Source organism: Mytilus galloprovincialis, chromosome 6, assembly GCF_965363235.1.
Source record: "Mytilus galloprovincialis chromosome 6, xbMytGall1.hap1.1, whole genome shotgun sequence".
NCBI classification, from domain to species: Eukaryota; Metazoa; Mollusca; class Bivalvia; order Mytilida; family Mytilidae; genus Mytilus; species Mytilus galloprovincialis.
Window position 1 is genome coordinate 78,459,067 of NC_134843.1, and position 27,776 is coordinate 78,486,842.

Here is a 27,776-nt window from a genome sequence, read left to right on the forward strand (position 1 = left end):
TGTATAAATATTATGTTAGATAGGAATGTACATATTACTATATAATGACTAAAAATAATTAAAAAAAAAAAAAAAAAAAAAAAAAAAATTATATGGACCCCAAGGTAGAACCACGTCCTCGTCGTGGGGTCTGGAAACACGCTTAAATAATAAAGATGCAAAGCGTGGCTGAGAGTTCTACAAATAAAGCATCGAATTGACATAACAAGAGTACACTTAGAGCATAGTATTAAGCAAATGAATCAAAATATTATATTCCATTATGCCCGCTCCATATATATCTCCATTCGTTTATTCATACTTTGACTTTGATGAAAACAGATACATACATCATCTTATACATATTCTTCATATTTAAAAATAAAAAAAAGAAGCTCAATCTCTTTCTTTTTCACAAATGTTTAATTTCTTCATCTACCAATATACTAATATAAACTTCACAATCTCTTTCTTCCTCACACTGAAATGTTTCCTTTCTTCGTCTATCTATATAATAAAACATTTTAATTAGACATATCTGCTCGTATATTTAAAAAAAAACAATAAATACAAATTTCTTTATATCTTATAAAAAAAAACTGTTTTCTAGTCGCTAAATAGTCTTCTTGTCGCTTCTTGTCGCTAAAATAATTCTTGTTGTCGCTTCTTGTCGCTTGTTGACGCTTGTTGTCGCTTCTTGACGCTTGTTGTCGCTAATTAGTGATATCCGAAAGGGGAGATAACTCAACTTGATGATGTGGACCATGTGAAGAAGATTTTAAAAGTAAATACGAAAATGTAGATTCTGTACCCACATTTTTTGCATGCTATATTTAAGAAAGAAAATGCATATCAAGAGAACCAATCAAAGTTAACAAAGTACGCCTTTCCACGAAAAATGGCACATTTTCTAAATATTTATGTCATTTTGCAGTTTTGATACAGGTAGTTTTTGGCACTTTTGCAGGTAGGGTGACTATGGACCATAATTGATCACAATTAGAAAATGAGTTAATAAATTGCAAATTCAATGAGATTAAAATCTAAAAAGATCCTGTGTTCTTGCTCTTTTTTTTCTTGCATTTAAAACAGCTCCATACATACTTGGATCACAGGGCATGATCATGAGGGGTTTGTTACAATTTGCTGGGTTTACTAATAACTATCCATACAACCCTGAAAAAATCAATAAGCATGATTAGTTTCAAGCAAGAAATATTTGACACGAATTAAAAAGTTGCAAAAATTGACATGTACAAGTAAAACTTACCCAGATAGCAATACTTTGTTGGGCCAACATTGGTGATTGGTTGGCACTGTTGGTGAATAGTTGGCGTTGGCAGCACAACAAGAAACCGACGTTGGCCCAACAAAACTCAGCCAACAGTTATTTTGACACTATTGGCCCCTTGTTGGCCCAACAAAACTCAGCCAACAGTCATTTCGACACCATTGGCCCCTTGTTGGCCCAACGATTTTCCGCCAACTGTCATTTTGGTGTTATTGGCCCAATGTTGGCCCAATATTTTCTTACCAACTGTTATTTAAGTAGCTTGCCCAACGATATTTGACTTACTTTATCCATTGATTCAGTATAAGATCTTCTGACTGAAACTACTGAACCAATTTTAATCGAACTTTATTTGAATGATTCTAGGTTATCGTAGAGAATATAGATTGTGTTTGAAGGGCATTGAGGACTTAGTAAAAAATTAAATAATAAAGTCTTACCAAATAGGACTATTTTAAACCGTCTGTGCCAAGAGCTAGAAAATTCTTAGTATTTTGAATAATTCAAAAGTTTTTAAAACAGTATTTATAAAAAAAAACCATATCATTGATATTTAATGACAATATTGAAATATGAGCCAACATTGTGCCAACAATATGCCAACATATTAAGTTCTTATCTCCCCATTTTATACCAAAGATATTTTATTTATTTTTTAAATATTATTTCAAAATGCGAACCAAAAAATGTGCTCTTCATTCTCTTTATCTACTATTTTCAAATCTGTGTAGTCATTTAAATGTATTTATCTTAATGTTTGAATAATTTTATGCACAAACAAAAAATACTTAAAACCAGCCCAAAAAAACAAATAAAATTTGAATATAGTTTCTGCAAATTGTTAATCTAGTCATCTAAATTCAGCTGCTCATTTGACACGAGTGTGATCTCACACTCTCCACATGACAGCCGAGATTGACCTACCAACATAATATACATTATGTCATAGAGTTAAATATACCTTAATACATAATATGAAATGCATGAAAAACATGTTTGACAGATTAGACTAAAGCCATCGTTGGCGTACTGCTGTTCGACCAACATTGGCCCAACATAATTTTAAAACTAGACGACGTTGGTAGACTGTTGGCAAATAGTTAACATTGTTGGCAGTTTGTTGGCAAATAGTTAACTTTGTTGGCATACTGATGTTGGGCCAACAAAGACCCAACATGTTGGGCCAACTGAGGGCCGATGAGCAAAATGACGTTGGCCCAACATAGTTTTCCAACGTTGGCCCAACAATGTTGCCAACAGAATGCCAACATTGGCCCAACACATGTTTGCTATCTGGGTACCAAAATAGTCCACTTCAAGACCCAAGCATATTTATAAAAAGGTCAAGCATCTGCATGAAATTATGACAACAGTGAAAAACAATGCTTTGTCTTCTGAAAAAAAATAAGCATGAGAGCCTATAAAATCAGAGATAATGTTTATTTACTTTAAAATGTAACCATCTTTAACCACACAAAATATTTAAATAAGGAAAATAATCTTATGTTAAGTAATTTGTATAAAAATTTTCAATTAGATAATTAAACATAGATAGCTCACTGAGGTCCTTGTGAACTCTCAGACACGTTTATGATGTCATAGGGGTGCACTTTGGCCACCAATTGAAATTAAGTCTTTTCATACATTGTCATAAACATAAATAGACATAAACAATTGTGTAATTTTCTGACACATAAGTCTGGAAATGAAACAATTTGTATAATAAATGATTGTTTTCACTTAACCCTTTCCTCCATGGATTTTTTTTTTCTCACATACTTGATTCGCATAGGATTTTTTCAATAAAAAAAATCATCAGGTTTAACATGTTTAAAGAAATAATGCATTGTGAAAATGAATATTTCATCAATGAAATTCAAGTCAGATATTCTTATGAATGTCCTTTTCATATTGGATACAAATTTTTTAAGTCTGATGCAGACATTTTGTAGTCAAAGCGTTTCAACTGATGTACTACACAGGCGTCAAAAGGCATCATTATGGAGGAAAGGGGGTGGCATCAAAAAGCGTCATTATGGAGGAAAGGGTTAAGTTAGAACTGTAAGTCAAAGGCAAAAAAAAATAATGTCTGAGCTTTGACTAATTTTTGCTCATTTGAATATGTTCTCCACTTCAGTTCACAAAATTGACAAATCCAGAATATTATTTGTGTGCATTGTACTTTGTATAAAGTAAAGTATAGCTAGCTTCTTGTGATACATTTGTATGTTAGAACCTTTGAAGGTTTTTTTTATGACTGGTTGGAAGATGTAAATTAACCTACAAATATCTTGATATAAAAAGACCATCAAAATTATTTTTATAAACATGATAGACATGATAGACGTAAGCGCTAAATGATATGGTTAACATGGTTAATAAAATATTTATTTTTTACTTAATTTTGAAAATTTTAGATAGTTTATATGAAAAAGTAATAACTGGACATTCTAGATTTGCACAATTTTTTTAATTGTAAGGCTCCAACTTTCCATTAAAAAAATAACTGCAGTGGAAACACTGTAAAAGAGAATGTGTTTTCTTTCTTATACTGCATGCATGTATATATTTTTTTCTGACTAACAATGCAAGATTTTTATTAATTTTGTGAAAATGCATGCATCTGTGTTGTGCTCAAGTACATGTAGATTTAAACAAACAAGCTAACAACATGAACAACAATGAACAAAGTGAACTCTGCTGGCATGGCTGGCATGCATGGTTGTTGAAGAAATGCTTTCTTTTGCATGACTGTGTACTTATTCATGTTATTCATGTTATTTGTTTTACTAACTAATTGTACATCAGTGTTCCAGCTAGGTCGTTTTCAGAGGGCGCGGGGCCCGTCCTTTCTCGAGTGCCGCCCTGTGCCCTTTTTACAGTTCCAGGGCACCCTGCCTTTTTTGAAGATCGATTGTATATTATTTTGTTCGTATTGATATGATCGGCTTATTACTAAATTCTACCTGGCAAAAAGTTTATGACTTTGTTTACGACCCCAAGCTAATCAATGGTTACAGCTGGTGTTATAATCTGTTATTATATAATAGGTAATCCGTTTATCTGATGAGTCATTAATGATCATCAACATCAATTCATTTAAATAGAATCAGTCAGTTGGCAATTATCTTTGAAGAAATGTGCATACGAAAACTTGGTCACAATTTGCAATGTTTACTGTAGTTTCATGGAGAAAACATAATGACAGAAAGTTGAAAACCACATAAAACTCATGGAAGACATCGTTTTACTTGTCATGCTTGTTCTCTGTGAAATAAATAGCAAATTCAGACGTATTTGTCATTGACTACCCTCATTTTTTATACGAAAATAACAAAATCGGCCGCATTATAATAGATAACTTTCGAGTTCGATGCATTTCCATCAAAAACTCTGGTTTTAGTATCGATGAATATCCAAAATTGTCAACCCTTAAAAGTTTTTTCACTTCGGGCTGCGCCCTCATTGAAATAACCTTCTCGTGTTCACAATTTTGGATATTCACCTTTTCAACGGGCCATAATTGTATATTGTACAAATTATTTGGCAATTGAATTTTCAAAATTTACTATCAGCACTGCTGTCATTAGGGAATTGTCTTTAAGTACCTACAGAACAACGATTATTTCTAGTTTATCCTGCACAATGATGATCACTAAGACGCTTGATGAACATAAATAGTACAGGGATACAGGTGACCCCCCTACCTGGTAGATGACTTCATAAAGGCGCACATAATTGACGAGTTTTTTCTGGTGACACCTGAACTCAAAAGTGGATTTTTACATAGATCTTCTTAGTACTGTTTATAATCCTCCAAAGAAGGAGCACACATGAATAAAGAAAGATAACTCAATCTGATTTTTTTCCTAGCATTGAGTAAACCAGTTAACATATTCTAAAATATGTCTACATACTTCTTGCTTAAAAATATACACATGTATGTTTAGGTAGTTTGAGTTATGGGAAAAGTTAAAGAGGGTCTTAGTAGCAGTGTTAGTAGGGTGCCTTGGTCATCTTTTTCTGTTTTCTTTATTTTTAATACAAATTTTCACTTGCTATATCCTAACATTGTGCATTTACTGAGCACAGCTGTATGGCTGTTTTGTGTTGTATTGCCATTAAGCACAGCAGCGATAGAAACTCTGAGGGTAGAAAGGTGAAACTGTTAAAGTGTATCAGACCATAGAAACAGAATGAAGCAGGACACCTTTCAAAACATGCTGCATATAAAGCTCAACTGTGACAAGCAATGATTTAAAAACTTGTGTGACAAGCTGCTTGACAAGTTTTTCAGCCTAAAAAGTAGAAAGATAGAGTTCTATGTGGGCTAATGATGTAGTTCTTGTATAACCGGTGATTTCAAGGAATAAACACAATGTTTGATTAATATCTTTATTAAAACATGCACTTTTCATATTATCATATCGCGCATTAAATGCCCTTTTTCAGGATTGGCACCCTGCCCTTTTGAAATCCTAGCTGGAACACTGTACATTGAATGTATTTATTTATATATCAAATTGTAAATATGTAAAAGGTAGAATCACAAGTATAACAAAACCAAACACAAGGAAAAATCCAAATCGAAATTCTCTTTTCAAATGACAAAATCAAAAGTTCAAACACATCAGACAAATGGAACACATGTACTGGCAATTCCTTATGTAGAAAATATTGGATTAAACCTGGTTTTAAATGTATTGTTCTAACTTCTACATTGTACAACAATGTCACTATTATGTGTGAGGAAAAATAAACAGACAAAATTTAAACAACAAATGAACAATTCATGGCCATAAGCTTGGCTAATTTTAATTAAAGGATCAAGGAATTATACTGCCTACACCATGGTCTACTGGCATGGCTGGCCTAAGTGAAAAATTTATTTGAGGATATTTGGCAACTGAAATGATTTGTTATGTGACAATATTAATTACATCTGTTAATACTCACAATATTCTGATTAATACAAACCTTGTAATAATTTCTGAATTTACAATATGTCAAGGCTCAAAGGTCATCGGGTCAGAGGATAAAATAATAAGTATGGTGTACAACACATGATGGCCTGTCGGTTGCCATGGTCTTTTTAATCAGACTCAGGTTTTATATTGTCATGAGTTGACATGATGATTATCTCGATTTTAGATTCTGGTTGGTTAGATGGCGTGTTAGAGGATTATGGGTAAGAAAGATGCAGCTGGCGTAAGGGCAGGTCCAGTAGACCAGTATAGGAAACAGATAGGTAAATGATTGACAATGTTATAGTATTGTCATGATTGTCATGATCATAATAGTTTTGTCTGTATGTACAAAACAGTCGACACACGACACATGTTTGGTAATATGAAAGCATAATAATCATGATAATAATAATCCCTACGCTAAACTTTAAAAAAAAACCAAAAAAAAAACCTGAAACACATCAAGCCAGGACATTGGTTTACAACAATGAGACTCAGGTACCAACATGACAAAGGATAATTACATTGTCAGATTGCTGACAGCAAAAAAGTATCTAGTCTGTTAACATTCATCAATTTTCATGTTTATGATATTGAAATCATTCTATTAAAAATTGGTGGCTGTGTTTCTGTCATTGTCTATTGTAGAAAGATATACTGTATTTGTTATACATGTTATATATAACACATCATGATGTTTGTGTACTTGTACATGTAGTATGTTATTTATATTAAAAGTCAATTTATTTCCATTCAAAGTGCCCTAATATAATTTAACATGTTCAATTAAAGTGATTAAAGTCAGTTAAAAAAAATTGGGTCAATTGTCATTTGTCGGACATGTTATTTTTCAGCAATCCTTAATTTTTAAATTTTCAAAGAAACTTCATGCATTACAAGTAAATTCATAAACAAATGATAAACATGATAAATGCTAACTCTTGCCATTGCAATCTGTGTTTTTAAATTTTATTTAGGACAAAAATTCAGAACTAGCATATTAAAAGTTAACAGCAGTTTGTTAAGAGTAAACATTTAATGTATCTACATAGTACCTTTATTTGGATCATATTAACTTATGATTTATCTACCTTTATGTTTCTGTATATACCACACAAGGACTCGGAAATGGAAATGAAATGTTTGATGTTAAACATTAAATGTTTAATGTGTACAATGTATGCCTGTTATATGGATTGACTTATAAAATAAACATCATGATAAAAGCTAAATGATAATTATAAACAATTTTTGGTAATTTCATCAAGTCCATTAAAATGAAAATATATTTACAGGAAAACAAGATTATAAGAAAAGTAAAAAAGAACTAAAGAGTCAAAAACAAAGAGCAGACAAAAAGAATTCAGCCATTGGTGTAAAGGTAAACTAATCAAGATATAAGTGATTTGAGATTTACATATATGAGACAGCAACCCAGAAACAATGTGACATGTTTTGAGGTTTACAAATAGGGAGATGCAGTATGATTGTCAATGAGACATATACATGTATACACCAAAGTTCAAATGAAGTGGATAAAAGCAGTTATAGACAACATGTGGCTGTCCACAATGCCAAAAGCCCATACCATATGTCAGTATATATGGTCGCATAGAAAAATAGGAAACAATAAAATTGAGAAATTTAAGGGCATGATTTATAACAAAATAATTTATGAAAAAAACAACTTGATGCAATTCCACTAAACTTGTGAAAATTTTTCCACCATTGTCTACAGAGCATGGAATTGTGCAAGGGCTATTTGAATTTTTGGTGTAAGAATTTCTTTTGATTTTTGTACTAAAAGGATTTCACCATTTCTGAAAACATTTGACTCACATATATATATATTTTATTGATAATTAGATGATTGCATTATCTGTATAATTTGACGAACAGGAAGACAAATATTTCATGAAATACTCAAGAAATTTTTGAATTAAATGAAAATTTGTTCCACTAACATATTAGAAATATTTAAAGTCATATGAAACTTCAAATTGAAAAAAAAAAAAATAATGCATATGATTTTTTTTATAACTAAAGGTGCTAAATGGCTAATTTTTATTAAAAAACTGATGTACAAATACTTTTTCTGAAGAAAATTCTTTACTTTGGCCAAATTTAGAAGAAATTTACTTTTTTTTTAATTGTTAGCTTTCAGTAGTTCAGCCAATGTTTCCCATATGCAGTTACCTTAGGGTGACCTTTCTTATAAAAATCCAGTGATCGCAATAATTAATCAAGTGCAAAAGGGAAAACCAAATTAGCATTTGAGTCAACAAACTTAAACTTGCTCTGTCATCAAAATAAATGGTATCTTATTGTACATGATATACACATGCTTACCGGAATATCCATGCTTCTTTGTTGATTGTTTATAAAGTTGACAATCAGTTAACTTTGGTTTCAAAATACCAACATTAATTAGCTGTTGTATTTTCACAACACTGACCAAGTGAAATAATTAATTTGTTGAGAATTATATAAAGTAGATATACAAATGATATATATGCGTATAAAATGATAAAATCTTGCACAGAATTCTTAGTTATTAGAACATGTAGAATATGCATGCATTGGCTCAAAAATTGGATTAAAATTATTTTTCACCGGCATGATCAGTCACTTGTTTCATATGACTCTTAATTAGAAGTTATTTGAACTAGACATGTTAGAATAAAATACATAATTTTTGCAGTAATTTCTAACAAAATATTTAATTTAGTAACATGAAATTGGACTTTTTGGATATTTTTGGATAAAATCTGTTTTTTCCAATGTCATGAAGGTATGTATGCATTTACTCCTTAAATCATAGTTTTATTTATATTTTGCAGGAGGTGATACTAGTACTTCTTGCATTTCTAGCAGTAATGGTAGCAGTTTATGCTTTTCTTTTCTGGCAACTATCTGGTAAAGATGAACAGTAAACCAGTCATCCAGTTGTATCACAACATTGTCATATAAATTACTGTACTCCTTCCATTATGTGATTTAATAGAGATAGAACTTGATTAGTTAATGTAATGATAAGATAAATGATCACAAGACGGTTTATGAATAATTGTCTCCTGTTTAAACAGAGCACCAAATTTTTTGTTGACAGAATATCGTTAAAACCTCTTCAAAACGTGCTGGAAATGTTTATCTCGTGTAATCTGATCTGTCCCAATAATACTCACGATCCAATTCCACTTCCTGATGGGGAACCAGTAGTTATCGGTAGAAGTAAAGATACCAGAATTATTGATTTGTCATGTTCACGACACCAGGTAGAAATCACTGCCAACTGGAAAACGGAAGATATAACAGTTAAACAATTGGGAAGTAATTCCTCGTCAATTGATGGTATTGAATTGGAAAAAGATAGAGAAGTCAGACTACAGTTGACCTCTACTCTGTATGTTCTAACTGGATTGTATCCACAGAAGGTTGACATCAAGAAGAAAGCTCCACTTAAAAACAACCCAAATGTGGAAATAAGTTCATCAAAAACTGATAAGAAAAGGCCAGCAGACCAGGAAGAAAAGCTAATTTCACCACCATCGAAACGACAAAAAGTAGAAATGAAAGAAAGTATTTCAGAAGAAGAACACATAAAAGATGTTGAGAAAAAGTTAAATCTTCTAAAAAAAATGAAAAATGATAAGATGAAAGATGGTGCTAAGGAAGTTAATACTGAAAAAGTACAAAAAGAAAAGACAAAAGAAAATACAACAGATTTTAAATTTAGTGACAAAAAGGAAGGTGAACCAGCTTCTGAGAGCAAATGGGATCAATATGATAAGTTAGTCATACATACAAGAAAAGGCCTTTGTTCAAGGTCAAAGATAGCAGGATTTGACATTGATGGTACTATCATAGGGACACAGTCTGGAAATGTATTTCCAAAGCATCCTGGAGATTGGAGAATTCTTTTTGCAGAAATTCCAAAGAAACTGAAAGAGTTACATTCCGATGGTTATAAAATTGTTTTCTTTACTAACCAGCTTGGTGTCGCACGAGGAAAAGTGAAGTTGGAAGACTTGAAAACAAAATTTACAAGACTGGTTGATAAACTTGGAGTACCAGTTCAAATTCTGATAGCCACTGATGGTGGCATGTACAGGAAACCTGCTCAGGGAATGTTTTATTATCTACAGGAAAAGGGAAATGATAAAATACTGGTTGATAAAGAATCCAGTTTTTATGTGGGAGATGGGGCAGGTAGACCAGAAAAATGGCAGCCAAAGAGGAAGAAAGATTTCTCTTGTAGTGATCGATTGTTTGCATTGAATCTTGGGATCAAGTTTTACACACCAGAGGAGTTTTTCCTTAACCAGAAACCTGCGCCTTATAATTTACCTGAATATGATCCTAGAAAGTTGAAATCTACTGATCCATTATGTGACCCGCCGGGAGCTAAGATTGTATCAGATCAGCCAGAAGTTGTTATATTTGCTGGCTATCCAGGTTCTGGTAAATCCTTCTTTGGTAAAAAGTACCTAGAACCGAAAGGATATGTTCACGTCAATCGGGATACTCTGGGAACGTGGCAGAAGTGTGTTTCCCTAACGGCCAAGTCTTTAAAGGAAGGAAAAAGTGTGATGGTAGATAACACGAATCCTGATCCAGAATCAAGGGCAAGGTATATAGACGTTGCCAAAAAAGCTGGAGTTCCTTGTAGATGTTTTGTTTTTAAAGCAACACAACAACAGGCAATGCATAATGAAAGGTTCAGAGAACTGACAGATAAAACACACAAACCTATCAATGTTATGATTATGAATGCATTCAAGTCAAAGTTTAAAGAACCAAACATGAAAGAAGGCTATACAGAAATCTTAAAGATTAACTTTGTTCCAAAGTTTGATAATAAAAAGCACGAACTATTATATAAACAATTTCTTCTTGAAAAGTAATCTAGTGACAAATGAGTGATGTAAAAAATTTTACTTTCTGACAATGTCCGATCAAAGAATGTTCATAATTTGTCTCAGTTTTTCATGTTTTGAATCTTGAAACTTGCTCAACTTATTGTTGAGGTCACATGTCTTTGTCAATTTTTAAGAAATTAAGGTTATCAAGAAAAATTGTACAAAATGAAATTTTAAAGTTTATGTCTGGAAAGAATACAGGTACTTCTGCAAATGAAAAAAAATAAGTTTTAAACCCTGCAAAGAATTGGGTTTCTGCAAATGAAATTTTAAATTTACAGATTAAATCTTTACATTTGAGTAATGATATATCTACTTATCTTCTTGTTTTTATCTATACATGATTAATCATAAACAGGATTTAAGTACTTCTCAAATCATAACATTATATATAGTTACAAATATGGTGCAAGTTTATTTTTGCTTTTATTGTATCAAAAAGGAAAAATACAAATATGGTGCAAGTTTATGTTTGCTTTTATTGTATCAAAAAGGAAAAATAATGGAATAGATTTTTATGTTTGAATGGTATAACTTGATTTCTGGTAAGCTGGTGTATATTAGATTGTCATATATTGAATTATAAGTTTATTTTGATGACATTATTAGGTTGTAGTACTTAATGAAATCATTTATGATCATATGTGGTAAGGATACCCTTTTAAATACTTACGTTTGATCAAGTTCAACAGAAAAAAGTCTCAACAAATCTACAAATATATAATTTTATTGTAAACAACCGAGAAATCAACCGAGATTAGCTATCTTCACAGTTATGTTTTGGTCAGTTGGAGAAAACCTAAGTTTAAGCATGTATAAAATGCCAATACTTACGATGTGGATTGAAAGCTACACACTGTCATACAACATATTTATCAATTCCTCTTTTGGGACACACATTGAACTCATGGGATCACAATAAAAGTAATTCTTTTACAGTTTTACTTCATGCCCCAATTGTTGAATGTAGATTTTTTATTGGTTGGTACACAACAGATTTAGGTTGTTTGTTATGTACTTAAGATATCTAGGCAATTTTTTAATGTTTTTATTTAATGTTTTTGGAGTGTTTTTTTATGCTATATGAACTGGAAAAACTAGTTTATGTCTTTTTTTTTTTAGTGAAAACCAATATATATCATGTATATATCTATTATGTTCTCAACTGAGCTTTTGTTATTCAGAAAAGTCAATATACAAATACTAATAAAAATATTTTGCAGATGCTGGTTAGGGTTCATAATAAAAAAATATTCAGGATTAAGTTTGTGTCTTTTACTTCAGAATTTTTTTTATCAAAACTTTTCTTTTTTCAATCAGTCATGACATTGTTACACTGTTAACTCAGAATTTTTTAAAATTTTGTATTTGGTCCGAGAACACAATTAATTCGTAGTGCATTTCTTTTAGAACATAAATGAAAATTAAAAAAATCCCACCTGCGCTTTCTCAATGAAATTTTTACAGTGTGTTGAACTACTTTTGGGACAAATTATATCAAAAATATAGAAAACTTCATCGCCTCTAACTCAAAATATGGACAATTTTGTGTTTAGGGTGTCTTGAAATCTTTTGACAGCTTCCGAAGTGCTAATTTTTAACCTTTTTCAGCTGGACCAAATCACTACTTTCCTGTAAAATTCTGGACCCAAATTTTTTTACAGTGTAGTTTCACCCCCCCTACTTACAATTTGAGGCATTAAACATGGAGAAATAAATTTGGAAGGGGTATAAAAATTATTGGCAAGTAACCCACTGTTAACACTAGGGACTATATTCGTGAACAACGAAAATCAAGGGACGACAATTGTGGTCTCGGACCTAATAGGATAGAAAGAGTTGACAAATCTTAAAAAAACTTGGTATGACCAAAGCTTAATAAATTATAACACTGCTTGCAAAGTTTCATAACAATAGGATATATATTATAGACAATATGCTAAATTCTATACTCATCTTTGCGTGTTTAATTTTGACGTTAAAATTGAATAATTTCAACTATCAACATTTTGGGCTTTGAAAATTAAAATATTGCAAAAAAATACTTTTTAAATGCCCTAATATATCATTTATTATGTACTAAAAGCAATAGAGTACTCATTTGATATATCAGACTTAGCATAATTATTCAAAAGTCAAATTTATATCAGCCTGGGCCTAAAAATTGAGGTTTTTCAATGAAAGGGGGCCTTACATGAAGATGTAATATTTTCCAGCAATTTTAAATTTGTGAAGCTTTTAGGTTATAAATAATCCTTACATATGTATTGAATGTACTTTAAATGGAAAGAAAAGTCACAAATAACATATCATATTACTTTAAAAGGGTCTTAAGCCAAGTAAGACTGGAAAGAAATAAGGGTCAATTTAGGCCGTGCCACATATTTACATTAAAAAATGCATATTGAGGCTATAAGAAATAAAAAATTGTGTCTTTTTTATCATTTCTATACTCATGTGACATGATACAACAAATCTGAGCACAAAAAGGCTCTTGCAATTAACTTTTCTTACAGACAGTATGGTATGATACAAAGATTTTTGCCTTTTTAATGAAAAACTTGAATGCAATTTTAGTCTCAACAGGCTTATATCTAAACCACTTGCTATCCTACAGAAGAAAAGAAAGATATTATGTGAGATGGAACAGGTACAATAGACATTTCAAAGTGCTTTTGATACAAATTTAGTGAGGTCTTTATTGTGGACTTCAAATTTTATGTACCAAGAACCCCACTTTTGACTTCATCCAAACAGGGCGTTAAGACAAGGGTCATTTATACAACACATTTTGTACATATTGTCTGAGATAATGTTCTTTTCTGTAGATTCTGAGTTCATAAACAAGCAAAAGAACTAGATAAAGGCATAGAAACACAAGTATTGACACATGAAAACCTGTCAGATAAAAAGTCAGGATGCCATGTATGCATCATTATTGAAAAAGCCATAAAATGCCTATTTTGACCATAAAATGCCAAAATTGGTCATTTTTGCAGAAATTCTATAAAATAAAAGTGTAAATCCTTTAGTTTCATGCTATTTGACAAATTGAAACCACCAAATCATTTAGGGAAGTTGCCAAAGTACAGATTCTATATTTACAGACTTCACCTCTTAGGTCCGAGAACACAATTAATTCGTAGTGCATTTCTTTTAGAACATAAATGAAAATTAAAAAAATCCCACCTGCGCTTTCTCAATGAAATTTTTACAGTGTGTTGAACTACTTTTGGGACAAATTATATCAAAAATATAGAAAACTTCATCGCCTCTAACTCAAAATATGGACAATTTTGTGTTTAGGGTGTCTTGAAATCTTTTGACAGCTTCCGAAGTGCTAATTTTTAACCTTTTTCAGCTGGACCAAATCACTACTTTCCTGTAAAATTCTGGACCCAAATTTTTTTACAGTGTAGTTTCACCCCCCCTACTTACAATTTGAGGCATTAAACATGGAGAAATAAATTTGGAAGGGGTATAAAAATTATTGGCAAGTAACCCACTGTTAACACTAGGGACTATATTCGTGAACAACGAAAATCAAGGGACGACAATTGTGGTCTCGGACCATTTGTACAGAAAAAAAATGATGCTATCATAGTACTATATAAAACTTGGTGTAATGCATTCTGATTACATGTTCAGCATTTCCAGAATTAGTGTTGGTTTACACTAATATTTACAATGATTAATACACAAATGATAATCCGAGTTAAGGTGGTACCCAGCACTTTCACTAAAATTAATTTGTCTCGTTTAATTTTCATAAAATTTTGTTAAAGTATTTACTTTGACCCTTTAACAAATATATAAAAAAATCAAAAATTTTGAACCAACCGTTTTGTCAGAAAAATTACACTGGTTATATAACAGTTTGACAAACACTAGTTTTGATCATTGAGAAGCTTAATATTCCCTTAACAACATAACGTAATTAAAACGTTTAGCTGATTTTAGAGAGTTATCTCCCTGTAGTGTTAGGTACCACCTTAACAGAAGTTTGGAAAATATTCTGGGAAAACTATAAAATGAGGTTCAAATAAGAAATTAACCACAGCTAATCAAATTTTTTTTTATCAAAGGCAAGGGATTCACAACTTTAAAGTTAGTTGAAAATAATTTGAAGTGTATTGCATACTTGCATTTTAGAACTATCAAATCAAACTGTAGGTAAACTAAATCCATAAAAGTTATAAAAGTACTTATTTGTTGTATATAGCCATTATCATAATGCCCTAATTTGAATCAAAGAAATGCTCAATTGAAATCCATTTTGTTCTCTGCTGATTGCTTATGTACATGTATATGTGTAAGTTGAGAAGATATGAAATTTCATCATGTTAAAAATGTTTATTAAAGAAAATATGAAACCAGCTTTGTGTACGTTAATGTTGATTGTATTGACTTTAGAAACTTATTTGTGCTGATCAAAAGGTAGGCAAGCACTCTCTTCACTTCTGGATCTGCCACTGATCTTGTAAAACTTTCATCAAAACATTGGATGAGTTTGAGAATCAGAAAGTTAGATATTAGGAACATATATGAAAGAGAGTGAACCTTTTCACATGTGTTTAATGTAAAGATTTTCTTTAAAAACATAAAATATGTGCATTTGTATGGAACATTGTAATACTGTTCTTTTATATTTTTTTCTTGCCTGTAAAGAAAGTCACAGAAAAATGAGACATAGGGGTTACTATCTAGCTTTATATTTTAGAAGATAGAAGACCTGTAATCCTGTTTATAAATGTCTGTGTCAGTCTTATGTCTTTCCCCCCCTTGATCTCATTTTCATGGTTCAAAAATTATCTTGTTTTTTGTTTTGTGAACTTCTTACCTCTTACAAGTAACATACTGATTATGTTTGGTATATATGGGTTTCTTACAAGCTCTTCATGTCTGTCTGACCTCTACTTCCAATTCATCAATCAGTGACCAAGGTTAGAGTTATGTGATTAGGTTCATACCTTGGATACTATCAGCAGTAGGTTAATTGTATGGTGTATGGGACAGTTGTAATGTGTGCATGACAACTTGCCTCGTTCTTGCGCCAACTACGTCTGTTGCAGAAAGCTCGACAAAGGAACAGTGATTTGGTTATGGCAGCTGCATTAGCTTATTTCTTTAAAACTTTAGATTTTAGAAGTTGGAAGACCTTGATGCTTCATATTTGATATATGGATGCCTTATGGTATGAAGTTACAACTGTCATATGTCCATTGTACTTGACCTTATTTTCATGTTTCAGTGACTACATGGATTGAAAAAAAAGTTTAAGAATTTTTTCTAATGTTAATTTCTTTCTTATTATGAGTCATGATAGCTACTAGTATATTTAGTTTGTGCGTACCTTGAAATTTGATGTATGGAAGGATTGTAAGAGGTATGTGTACTAGAAGGTGTCCTCTAACCTTGACCTCATTTTCATGGCTCATTGGTCAATGTTAGGTTTTTCATAGTTTATTTTGTTTCTTAGATGCTTTAAGCAATTATAGGTCAACTTTATTCAATGCATAGATTAATTGTAAGGTGTATATGTCTGTCTGGAATGGTTCATATGACCTTGACCTCATTTTATGGTTCATTGGTCAATAGTTTTATTTTCTTGGTCAAGTCTGTTTGTTAGAAACTGTAAACAATAAGTCAACTATATTTGGTGTATTGAATGATTGTAAGAACATGTATTTCTCATTTGGTTTATCTGACCTTGACTTCATTTTCTTGGATCATGTTGAGTTTATTTGATATTGTAGCAACATTTATATTTAGGACTCAACATAAAATCAATGGCTAGTAAAGAAAGCAAGACATTCCGACGAGCACACTCTTTGTTTTCATGGTTTATTGGTTGAAGAGAATTTTTTTATGTATAAAAGCAATATGTCGCCTATATTACGCGATGGAAATAAATATGCATGTTTGTCGTGGACATTTAAATGGTGTATCTGCTAGTATTACTGCTATACTACAGCAACAGGTCAACTATATTTGGTCTACGACGTTTTTTTAACGACCTTGACTACCTATGAGGATATTGCACGGTCGGGATATTAGATTGGTGGAATGATTGTGAAAAAAAAGGTCTGTCTGCCTGGGTTACCGACCATGAACACATTGTCTTAAGTGTTTCTTGGGAACTATAAGCCTTAGGTCAACTATATATTTGGTGCACGGACTAATAGTAAGGTGTTCCTGTCCGCCTGCCAGATATCACGAACTTTACCTCATTTTCATTGTGCTTTGTTTAATGTTAATATTTCATTGTTTGTGTACGACTGAGGAAATCTGGTATAATTGCCAATAAGACAACTATCCATTAGAGTTCAAATGAAGTGGTAGCTATATAGATTTTGTATGTATAGTGAGCAATTGGAGTCCACCGAAAGGCTTTCAACAATGAGCAAATAAGATCATATGGTAACAAACGAGGAAACCAACAGCCTAATGTATAATAAAGCTATTTACGAAAAAACAAGTACATGTATGACAGACCTCGAATGAGTCAAATACGTCCGTCTGGTCATTTCGACTTCGACAGAACGAATTTCTATGTAACTATGAAATTAGACACCCCATGGTCGTGCGATAGCGGGGAAGGATGAACGACAAACAGGAGGAATAATGGAAACAGCTGGAACTGCAACACGGACATCAAGATAGAATGGAAACATCTAGAGTAAGTAGTTGTGGAAAGATATGCAAGAGTTAGAAAGGACTCACAATCTATCGGATACAGGTGGTCTGTTTAGTTACGCCAATTCTAAAACGACAACCCGATTAGACGGTAGAGAAGATGCACCAGGAAACACAACATATAGTGTTTAATTCTTCCATGTACAAGAGGGGGAAGTCACGGAAGAAAACAACCTCAATCTAATTAAAATCTACATCTCTGATTTCGTTATACTTCATATGTAGTATAACGAAATCAGAGATCTCTATTTTAATAAGATTGAAAACAAGCTCGTCATCAGTTGGATATGCATCTGCACAGTTAACAGGAAGGAAAGAAACACGAATTAAGTTGCCAATATCGGCGTGTTAGCAAGAATGGATACAGTTTGATAAGGATGCATCAAGAATGTTATAATGTAGATTGAACGATGAAAGCAATAAGTATCATTATCTAGTAATAGAGAGTGACATGTTTGGTATTGAAAAACAGAAAAAAAAGTAAAAGCCAGACCACGAAAGAGAACAGAAGAGTAAGTGAAATTGCCAAACTGTGAAGAGAACAGAAGAGTAAGTGAAATTGCCAAGCTGAGGAGAGAACAGAAGAGTAAGTGACATTTCCAAACTGAGGAGAGAACAACGCAACTTACCAAAGTGCTACAAGAAAGTAGAGGTACATGAATAAGAGGCATTAAAATAGCTTAGAGTTGTCAACAGAAAGATTATACAAGATTGGAGATAAAGGATGAGGCCGCCGCTTAGTTTGCCAAAAAAAAAAAAGAAGTTGAACATTATTTGAGTGATGCTCACCGTGATCCAGACAAAGAAAAATATCTTGAAAGTTAGCAACGTATTGCGTTGGAGTCAAGAATTCGTCCTTTAGCGCCTATGTTACGTTTGTGCTAATTGTTTTTTGTTTTGTTTAAAGCATAGTCAGGATCGTTTACGTAAAAATGATGTAATCGATTGTGCCAATTTATTTCAATAAAAAGCATTATTAACATGTTGCATTAGCATTGCGTTATCAAGTATAAGTAAAAGCTTGAAAATTTACGATATTGTTCACAAAAACAAACATGGATGATATGAAATAAAAACAGCTCATTGAAGTGCTTATGTAATGCATCTGATTCATTATAAGTGCGTTTCGCGGTTGATCGTGGTTCAGATTCATATAATTTTGGCATATATATCTTGTAAAATAGAACTTTATTCCATTGTTTATAGTACCACATTTCATTAAAGAGAATATAACGATAATTCCCTAAATTGACTTGAATGGAACCCTTGAATAATAATATTTGGCACAATTGATACATCTCGAAAATAGCAATTGGTGCATAAGGACTGCTGCAAGTCACTGCTGTAAAACGTTCTATGCCTGACAAATACTGATGTCAGAAGTAAAGTTCGTCACCTTATAACATAGACTCGGGACATGTTAAACAGATGGCATATGTATTAATTTGATGACCACGATTCTAATATTAATCATGCTTTCAAAACTAGTCACTCAAAAAACTCAATGTATAACAAAATAATTGGGGAATTCATAGTCCATTTTTGTAATATTTGGATATCAATATATAAAATTATCATTATTATTTTTTAAAACAACTAATACCTTGCTTAATATTATAATTAGTATCTTTTGATATAACCTTTTTTTTTTTAATATGCAAATTTTGACTAATGAAAATGAAATTTTATATTAGAAAAAAAAAATCATTTTTTTTATTGAAACTATTTTTTTTTAATGTAAACTAAAACAAGATTTATTAATTACCTTTGTCAACGAGCTCGATTCTGGAGTATAACAGGTGAATGTTTTTATCATGTCGGACAGTCTTTATTGAATTTCCTATTAAAACCAGATCTTAATCGAATAATTAAATGCATTGAGTACACGTCATGTTCATTGCCATAAGCACGATAAAAGTACTAATTGTAACATCTGGAAAATAGGAAATAGGATGTTTATGTTAGGAACCGGTATATATAAATAAAAAAATATTTTGTATGCTTTGAAATTATAAAAATTTGTCAACACAATATCAGGTTAGTTAATGATTAAATACATATAAGTTCAGGCAGTTAAACATATAAAACCAAAACATGTTAAACGTTTTGGAAAAAAGAGTTCGTCAAAATGCCTAAATTGAACAAAGGGATTTTTAAGACAGAAGCACAAGGTACAGGACGTTGATCTTTTTTTGTAAGTTAACTTAACACGAAAGAATAATTGCGCATTGGAGTTCTAACATGATGACCACTTTTAATTTTGGTGCTTCAGTACAGAACTAACCGGGAAACTGCGCTTTTTAAGAGAAAACCACAATTATTTAATAAAAATTATTTTTATATGTCCTTTCATAAACGTTTTTGTTTAGTCTTGCATATCCAATTGAGATAAAAATACCAATAATTCAAATTGGCAGGTTCTCGGCGGTAAAGCGGGTAGACCGAATTGTGAGGAAATTTAAACTGCGGACTTTTGCCCAGTTATAGAATTATCGAAGGTGTTCTTCAAAGTGTACAAATTCCACATTGAATTCTTCCTACACAAGGTATCAATTAACGACCCGATACCGACCGGACTCGATTGATTAGTCGGTTATTGGCTGCTAAACGCCCAGTGACAATAGACCCGAAAGACGAGCAATCATTTTTGGTGAGTTAAAACATTTTAGCCTTGCACTAGTCTACCTACAGATCCATCGGATGTTTTCACATCCCGCAAATCAGAAAGGGCTTTACAAATTTTCAGTGATTATACATGTCTCATTTTACTTATAGGGAACACAATTTGTGGAGTTTATCTAGACACAAAGTTATAACGAATTGTCTTATGTTCCTCAGCAGAAAATGAAGTATACTGTAATTGTCGTTGTGTTTGTTGTTTGTCTTTTTGGTAAGTTCTGATCTATGATGAGTTTATTTATTCTATAATTTATTCCTTCAATTATTTAACGTACTGCAGCCGAATGTTTAATTTTAGATTTTGTAACTCATTTTGGTTTGTTTTTTTTCAGGATGATATACATTTGAAAGTTTTACGTTTGTTGTTTTGTATATCAACCAGGCTGTTATTCAAGTCGTTTGATAGTTTTATATTTTATTAATTCGAGGATTTTTATATATCTTGCTATGCGGTATACATTTGTCTCAACGATGACATAAAATTGCAAACATCTTTTGGTTTTTAAGTATCTGGTGGATAGTTATCTCATTGACATTCATCTCACATCTACTTATTCTTGATCATGTTCAGTGTTTTTCTTTTCATTTACATGTAAAATATATGTTCAGTGCTTGTCTCAAATGTAATATATGTTATTTTGTGTTCATTTCCAAACTGATAAAATTCTTTTGAAATTTAAGAGGTAAAAGAAAGATGCAAATCAGATTCGGACCATTAGAACACATATAATAACTATGCAATGTAATGAAATGATTCGTATAAAAAGAATATAGAAATGTTTTGATAATTATGAATCATTATGAGGTTTGGCGCTGTAAAACCAGGTTCAACCGTCATTTTTACATTTGAAAATGCCTGTACCAAAGCAGGAATAACACAGTTGTTGTCCATTCGTTTGATTTTGCCATTTGATAAGGGCCTTTTTTGGTCTCATTTTCAAAAGAAAAAAATATGACCCCTTACCATTATTAAAATTTGAATGTAAATTATAAAAAAGGCAAAGTTTCGAATTAATTGCACAAATTGTCACAACTCGACAAATCTGTATTGAGAAAAAAAATAACTCAAATATGAACATGATGAATAACTAAAGTAATGCATATGTTGTAGGCTTAAAAGATGTAGAGGCAACATGGAAGCCAGACCTCACCATGACAAAGGATCAGTGCTCGAAAGTAGTGACTGGTTGTAACTCACGTAACAAGGAAAAAATAAGGAATGCCAAAAAGAACTGTTTAGACTGCTGTGATAGATCAGGGTGTAGTCATGGGAAATGTTCCGGCAAGAAAAAGAAGAAGAAATGCGTTTGTGAAAAATGTAATTACAAAATGTACTTTTAATTTTCATAAGCATGATAAAGTTGTGCTTCATAGGCACGTAGAAAAAAAAACAAAATCAACTTTTATTTTTGTTTTCTTGCACATGTATAACCATAGTAAAATTATTTCTTTTACAAAAATCATCAATAGAAGCTTAAGTCATAATTATTAAAACAGTAAATCATGCGCAGTTATATAGAATAACATTTAACATGTTTATTATGACAATGATAAAAAAAACCTGTAATAGCTTGAAAATTGAGAGCAATTCTCTGTGTTAGGTGTAAAAAAATTAAAAAACTTCACTGGAGGTTAATCGCAAACAGTTTATATCAAATATATCGAAACAGTTTATAGTAATTCCGTTATTAATGCAAGGCTATTCAGAACACTATTTCAGTTCGAATTCGTAACCACTTGAGAGAAAGAAAAAAAAAGAAATTAGAAACTTCAAAGTGTTCAGTTAAGTTAAGGCTGTTGTTTAAATGTTTCAATTTTACAAATTGAAATAAAAGGAAAGCACAATACAACAGAGTACAGTGAATTAACTGTCAGTGTAAAATGTATCATATCATCATTTTCTATTTTCAGGCTGAATGATAGAAATCAGATATGCTTTTTGTTTGGGTACGGAAGTTTATATCAACTAAAATGTCCCCTAGCAGTGTTGCAATTTTCGCTAAACATCTTGTGTTCAATTATCATTATGGCTCCCAGACTATTTGAAAATAAACAAACATCTATAATTTTGCGATATTCTTTTTTCAAGTGTTGTGGTTTTACTAGATATCACCCTTATCAGGGTTTCCCCTGGGTCAATTATTTTTTTTCGCCACCTCTTTCGCCAACACAATATGTTTTTCGCCACTTTATTATTTTTTTAGCCAGGTAACATATATATATTTTTCGTTTAAAATGTACCGTTTTCTACACACGCCCTCCTTCCCCTTTCCCTTAAATTATGATGATTTTGCCCCATTGTGTTTATGATTATTCTCTCAAACTTTTTTTAGAGTCTACATTGTACTGAGAAGTGGTTTTTGCAACCAAACAAAAGCTTTTATCACATGAAATTGATCCCTCATTTCATATGTAGTCATTACATTGAAGGGCTACTCTCATTCGAGGGGCTGTTCCCAACCTTTTGGATAGATTTCTTCATAACTACAGTTTTCTTTTCTTGACCATCGTAAATAAAAAGTTGAGACGTAAAACTATGCTTGAAACACGTGTGTCCCTCAACTGACTTAAAAGTAGTCTCCCTAATCAATTACCTATATTGAAGTCAAAGGATAATTAAAGTTTTAAATCGGAGATTTTTCATGTTTTTGGACATTTTTCGTCACAACAACAGCTTTCATTTCTAAACTATCTTTAAAAGGAGAGGAGATGTCAAAAGTTTGCTTCAAACATGTGCGTTACAAAGTCGTATTTAAATTCTTTATGTGACGTTTAGCGGAAGCCATTTATTAAACCATATCATTTTGTCAAACAATTCAATCAACACCTTTATTAATTAGTCCTTTGTTGTCGATAGCTATAAAATGCAATCAGCTGATTATTGATTTTCTGTCCAAATCTTAATGAGGTCAAGGTGAATTCAGAGTATTGTCTGATTGGTTAAAGTCCGAGAAACTTGAAAAAAAGTAAATAAACAAGATGGAGGAAAATAAATCGTTATATATATTTCTTTCGCCAAATTCTTTCGCAAATGACGAATTTTTATCGCCACAGTTATTATTTTTTCGCAAATTGCGAAAATGGCGACCGCCAGCGGAAACCCTGACCCTTATAGAAATAAGGATGTGTGGTAAGATTTCCAATGAAACAACTATCAACCAAAGTTTAAATGAAGTTGGTTTTTTAGCAATTATCGCCAACAGTACGGCCTTTATAAATGAGAAAACCAAGGTCGAATACTAGTAGTCGGATTTAACTGTCCCCGACATGAAAAATAGGAAACAATTCAACTGAGAATGCTTTCGTTCTACTTTAAAACGAAACGATTTACGAAACATATGAAAGACATGAACCAGCGACAACAAATGAACTACAAGCTACATACAGTCACATATAGAATGAGGCTGGGTTATACATGTCTGAAAGCTACCAATCTATCTCCAATAACCTAGGACAGGGGTGTAACAGTTTAGCATAAGACACACTAAAAGTCTTCGATACAAAGCAGAAAAAAAGATCTTAATAAAACACAAATCGACGTCATAGGGTATTTATACAGCACTAGTTTTTCCTTAAAGTAGACAAAAAAAAAAAAAAAAAACTCTCATCCGACCACTTATTTCCTTACATTTCCTTATAACAATTATATAATAATAATACTTATAATAAAAAAAATCAGTAAGGTAATATAAATAACAATTACTATAATGGGGGTAAGAAATTATCAAATCAAAAAATAATTTCAATGAATAGATGAAACTAGATGGTGGATGAGATTATATGATCAGAGGTTGGAGAAGTAAAAAAAAAGCAAGTATTTTTTTTGTATCTTGAATGGAGAGTTGTCTCATTGGCACTCATTCCCCATCTTTTTATATCTGTTTGGAGATAAAAGACAACAAGACAATTACAAAATAGGGCAAAAACGTAAGGGACATAACTATGAAAATCATCAGTACGTTTGTGTCAACCATTTTCATAAATATATTTTTAGCTTCTAGGTTACATACATTATTTCAAATCTGGGTTAGGTAGATGCTTAAAATGCATTGATGAAACTTGCCTTTTACAAACGCCTAACTAATTGTGTTGACCAAGTCGTGCAAAAGACAGTTTTGTTTCTGTTGTGCTGTTTTGTGTGCTGACCTTTGTCGTTTTACGCGTTTGCTTTTATTCTGTGGTTAGCATGTCGATATGTACTATTGTATTGTTTAATTGTGTATTTTTCTGTCCTGAATGTTCTTGCATTTATTTGTACTGTATTCCTGTAATGTAATGGTGTCATTTTAATAATATATTTAACATAGCCATAAAAGTGCGAGGTTTGGCTAGCCACAAAACCAGGTTCAACTATTTTTTTTTAAATATTCTGCACAAATTCAGGAAAATGGCAGTTGTTATCTTATAGTTTATTTCTAATAATGTTGCATTTTCTTTTGTTTTTGTTGCACTTACGTGTTTCTGTTGTTTCGTTGTTTTCCTCTTATAGTTAATGTGTTTCCCTCGGTTTTTGTTTGTAACATGGATTTGATTTTGTTTCAATCGATTTATGAAATTGGAATAACGGTATACTACTTTTACCTGTATTTTAAGGTGGTATGGGTGTCTTTCGCCATCTTGGATTGTAAAAGACAGAGAATCTAAGGTCCAGATTTTCAATCAAGTTAGCAAAATTTGATGAAGGAAAGGAGATATTTATGTGAATTTTCATTTATAAGAATCAATTTATAAGAATATTACTTATACATATTAATATTTATACAAGTGTAGATCATTTTTGGTTGTTTTTAAATGTTTTCATAATGACATTTTAAGGGGAGATAACTCTAAAACAGTACATTTTCTGAAGGAATCTACATGGAATTTTCCTATTTTGTATTTTAGCCGGAAAAAACGTACGGCGACCCTATCTTTTCTTTTGATATTCTCAAAGCATTGTCTGAAAGCTATCTTTTCCTAATTTATTTTACAATTCTATCATTCTGTTTAGTTTCTAATCACAAAATGGTGTTTTTCCTGTCTAAACCATACAAAATGTGCCATTTTGTCACGATCTGTAGTTTGAGAAAATGCGCGGTGACCTATCATTGTTATGATATTTTTGAATATATATCAATAAATACTACGTTTTGGCAAAGTATGAACAAAAATCATTTTTGTTTAGACTCCCTTACCACCTTAAGAGTTATTTCCTTGTACCAAGGTATCAGCTTAGGTACTTACCTGCTTTAACCAACGTTCTCATTACTAATGATAATTTATTTGCCTTTCGGATTATCTATCTTGTCTTGAAGTGGTTTATTTTCGTTGTGTATAAAGAATGCAAAGTGTTGGAACTAATGCCACCAAAAAAATATGTCAAACTGGATAGGAGCAGTAGGAAATAATTGTGTTTATATTGTTCTTTAACCCTTTATCAATAAGTGTGCTTGAAACTATTTATTTCTAGCTGAGATTGATTGCTTTAGATCTGGACTGTTACATATTTTTGAAACAAATGGATTCAATCGTTCAATGTAGTACAATAAGGTAAAAAATCAAATTATTTATTGACTAACTGATAAAAAATAAGAAGTTCTCTCATACATCGACGCTAAAACGGTAATGTGACAAAAAAACTTTGTTTATTGACAATACCGTTCTTCCATCAAAACATTTGGCTATATTTAAACATTAAAACAAGAATTGATAGGTAAAGACCAACCATTATGACAGGTTAAGGAAGGATAAACAACCTAAAATTCAGTTAAAAGAAAAAAGCGGCAGAAAAAGACATCACACAAATAATGTTAAAAGGATAAGTTTGAGCATAATTTACCCCACTCACTTGTTCTGGGAGGAAACAGTAACGATACAGTAGACCCCATGCTAGGTGATAGAAATTTCTTGACATTAAGGTTTCAAATTTGTGTTTAATTAAGCTACCAACTGTTTTAATTTAAATGTTACTGACGAGTCTTATGTAAAAACAAGAGCGTATTAGATTCTTAGCCTAGTATATTTAAAGAGTTTTTGTCATGTATTACAGATATCAAACATAACTTGGTATCAAATTAGTTTTATCCAGGGTTATTGCAGCTGATTGAAAACAATTTCAGGCGAAAACCCAGTTGAAATATCTAAACAACAGAAATGAAACTCTTTGTAAGAGAAGGTAAAAAAGCTTAATTTACGGAAGCTTTTCAGGGCCATGCTAATTTACTTTTCTTATTTGACATACAAAATTATGAATTTAGAATAACAAATTATCAATTTGATATAACAAATTATCAATTTGATAAAACAAATTATCAATTTGATATAACAGATAATCAATTTGATTTAACAGATTATCAATTTGACGTATATATCACAATGATAATGAAAAATATTTTGCATGAAAATTAAAAGAAATTATATATGCGTTATGTCTAAAAAAAAAATGAGCGGATAATCACAAACATTTTTTATCAAATAAATCGGAGACAATTTATGGTTATTCCGTATCAATGCTAAGCTATTCAGAACATATTTTGGGTTTAAATTCGTTACCACTTTGGAAAAAAAAGAATTTAAAAATAATTTTAGTTTAAACATATTAACTTAAAGCTGATGTTAATATGTTCCCTTTTTTACAATATCAAAATACAGGAACCGCTGTATACATTTACTTTATTTACAGTGTAAAATGTATCATCGTTCATCATTTTCTATTTTCAGGCTGAATGATAGCCGTTATGATGGACTGAGCAATTAGAGATGTCTCTAGATCCTTTTTATGACTAGTTTTATATCTACTGATATAAAGAAGGAAACATTTATATTGTTACTTTTACGATGTCTCTATAGTGGCCATTTGGTCAAATTTGTGTAATTTTATTATTTGATTAATTGTCTAAGTTATATAACACCTTTTCACGTGAAGAGAACCATAAAAGTGAAGTCCATCCTTCTTATTGGTCAATGCTCTTTCGGGGTCAGCACGAATTCACATGCCATGTGTGCACTTCCTTTATCATTAGCTTTCGTCTTGATAACTTGTGATTCTAATACATTGCGTGAAATCTAAATTTCCCACCCACAAACCTCCCTTTATTTTATCTTTACAAGTAGTTTTGTAAATATGTTTTTCAGTTGGACATAGTTTTCTCCCCACCTTTGCTATTCTTTGTCATTTTATCAAATGGTGGGGTTTTAGTTGATGTTATTTCGTATTATTTATGTACTCTTATTGCATATTAATCATGAACTTATATGTTAAACGTT

The 27,776-nt window shown here is 31.5% G+C and overlaps 1 protein-coding gene across 4 annotated transcripts; it reads left to right on the plus strand.

The window, feature by feature from the left end:
- The first annotated feature begins 689 nt into the window (after positions 1-689).
- On the plus strand, positions 690-27,776 carry LOC143080419 (bifunctional polynucleotide phosphatase/kinase-like). Of its 4 annotated transcripts, XR_012979712.1 has the most exons (6): positions 690-763; positions 6,422-6,518; positions 7,533-7,618; positions 20,628-20,742; positions 21,643-21,849; positions 27,231-27,776. XR_012979712.1 is itself a non-coding variant. In XM_076256261.1 (4 exons), the coding sequence occupies exon 4, from the start codon at positions 9,279-9,281 to the stop codon at positions 11,139-11,141; it is 1,863 nt and encodes a 620-aa protein (XP_076112376.1). In that variant the 5' UTR covers positions 692-763; positions 6,422-6,518; positions 7,533-7,618; positions 9,078-9,278; the 3' UTR covers positions 11,142-12,665. The 4 variants fall into 4 exon arrangements, 3 of the variants coding, with proteins under 3 accessions (XP_076112376.1, XP_076112378.1, XP_076112377.1); XM_076256261.1 differs by lacking the exons at positions 20,628-20,742; positions 21,643-21,849; positions 27,231-27,776 and adding an exon at positions 9,078-12,665 and having other exon boundaries at positions 692-763; XM_076256262.1 differs by lacking the exons at positions 690-763; positions 20,628-20,742; positions 21,643-21,849; positions 27,231-27,776 and adding exons at positions 839-858; positions 9,078-12,665.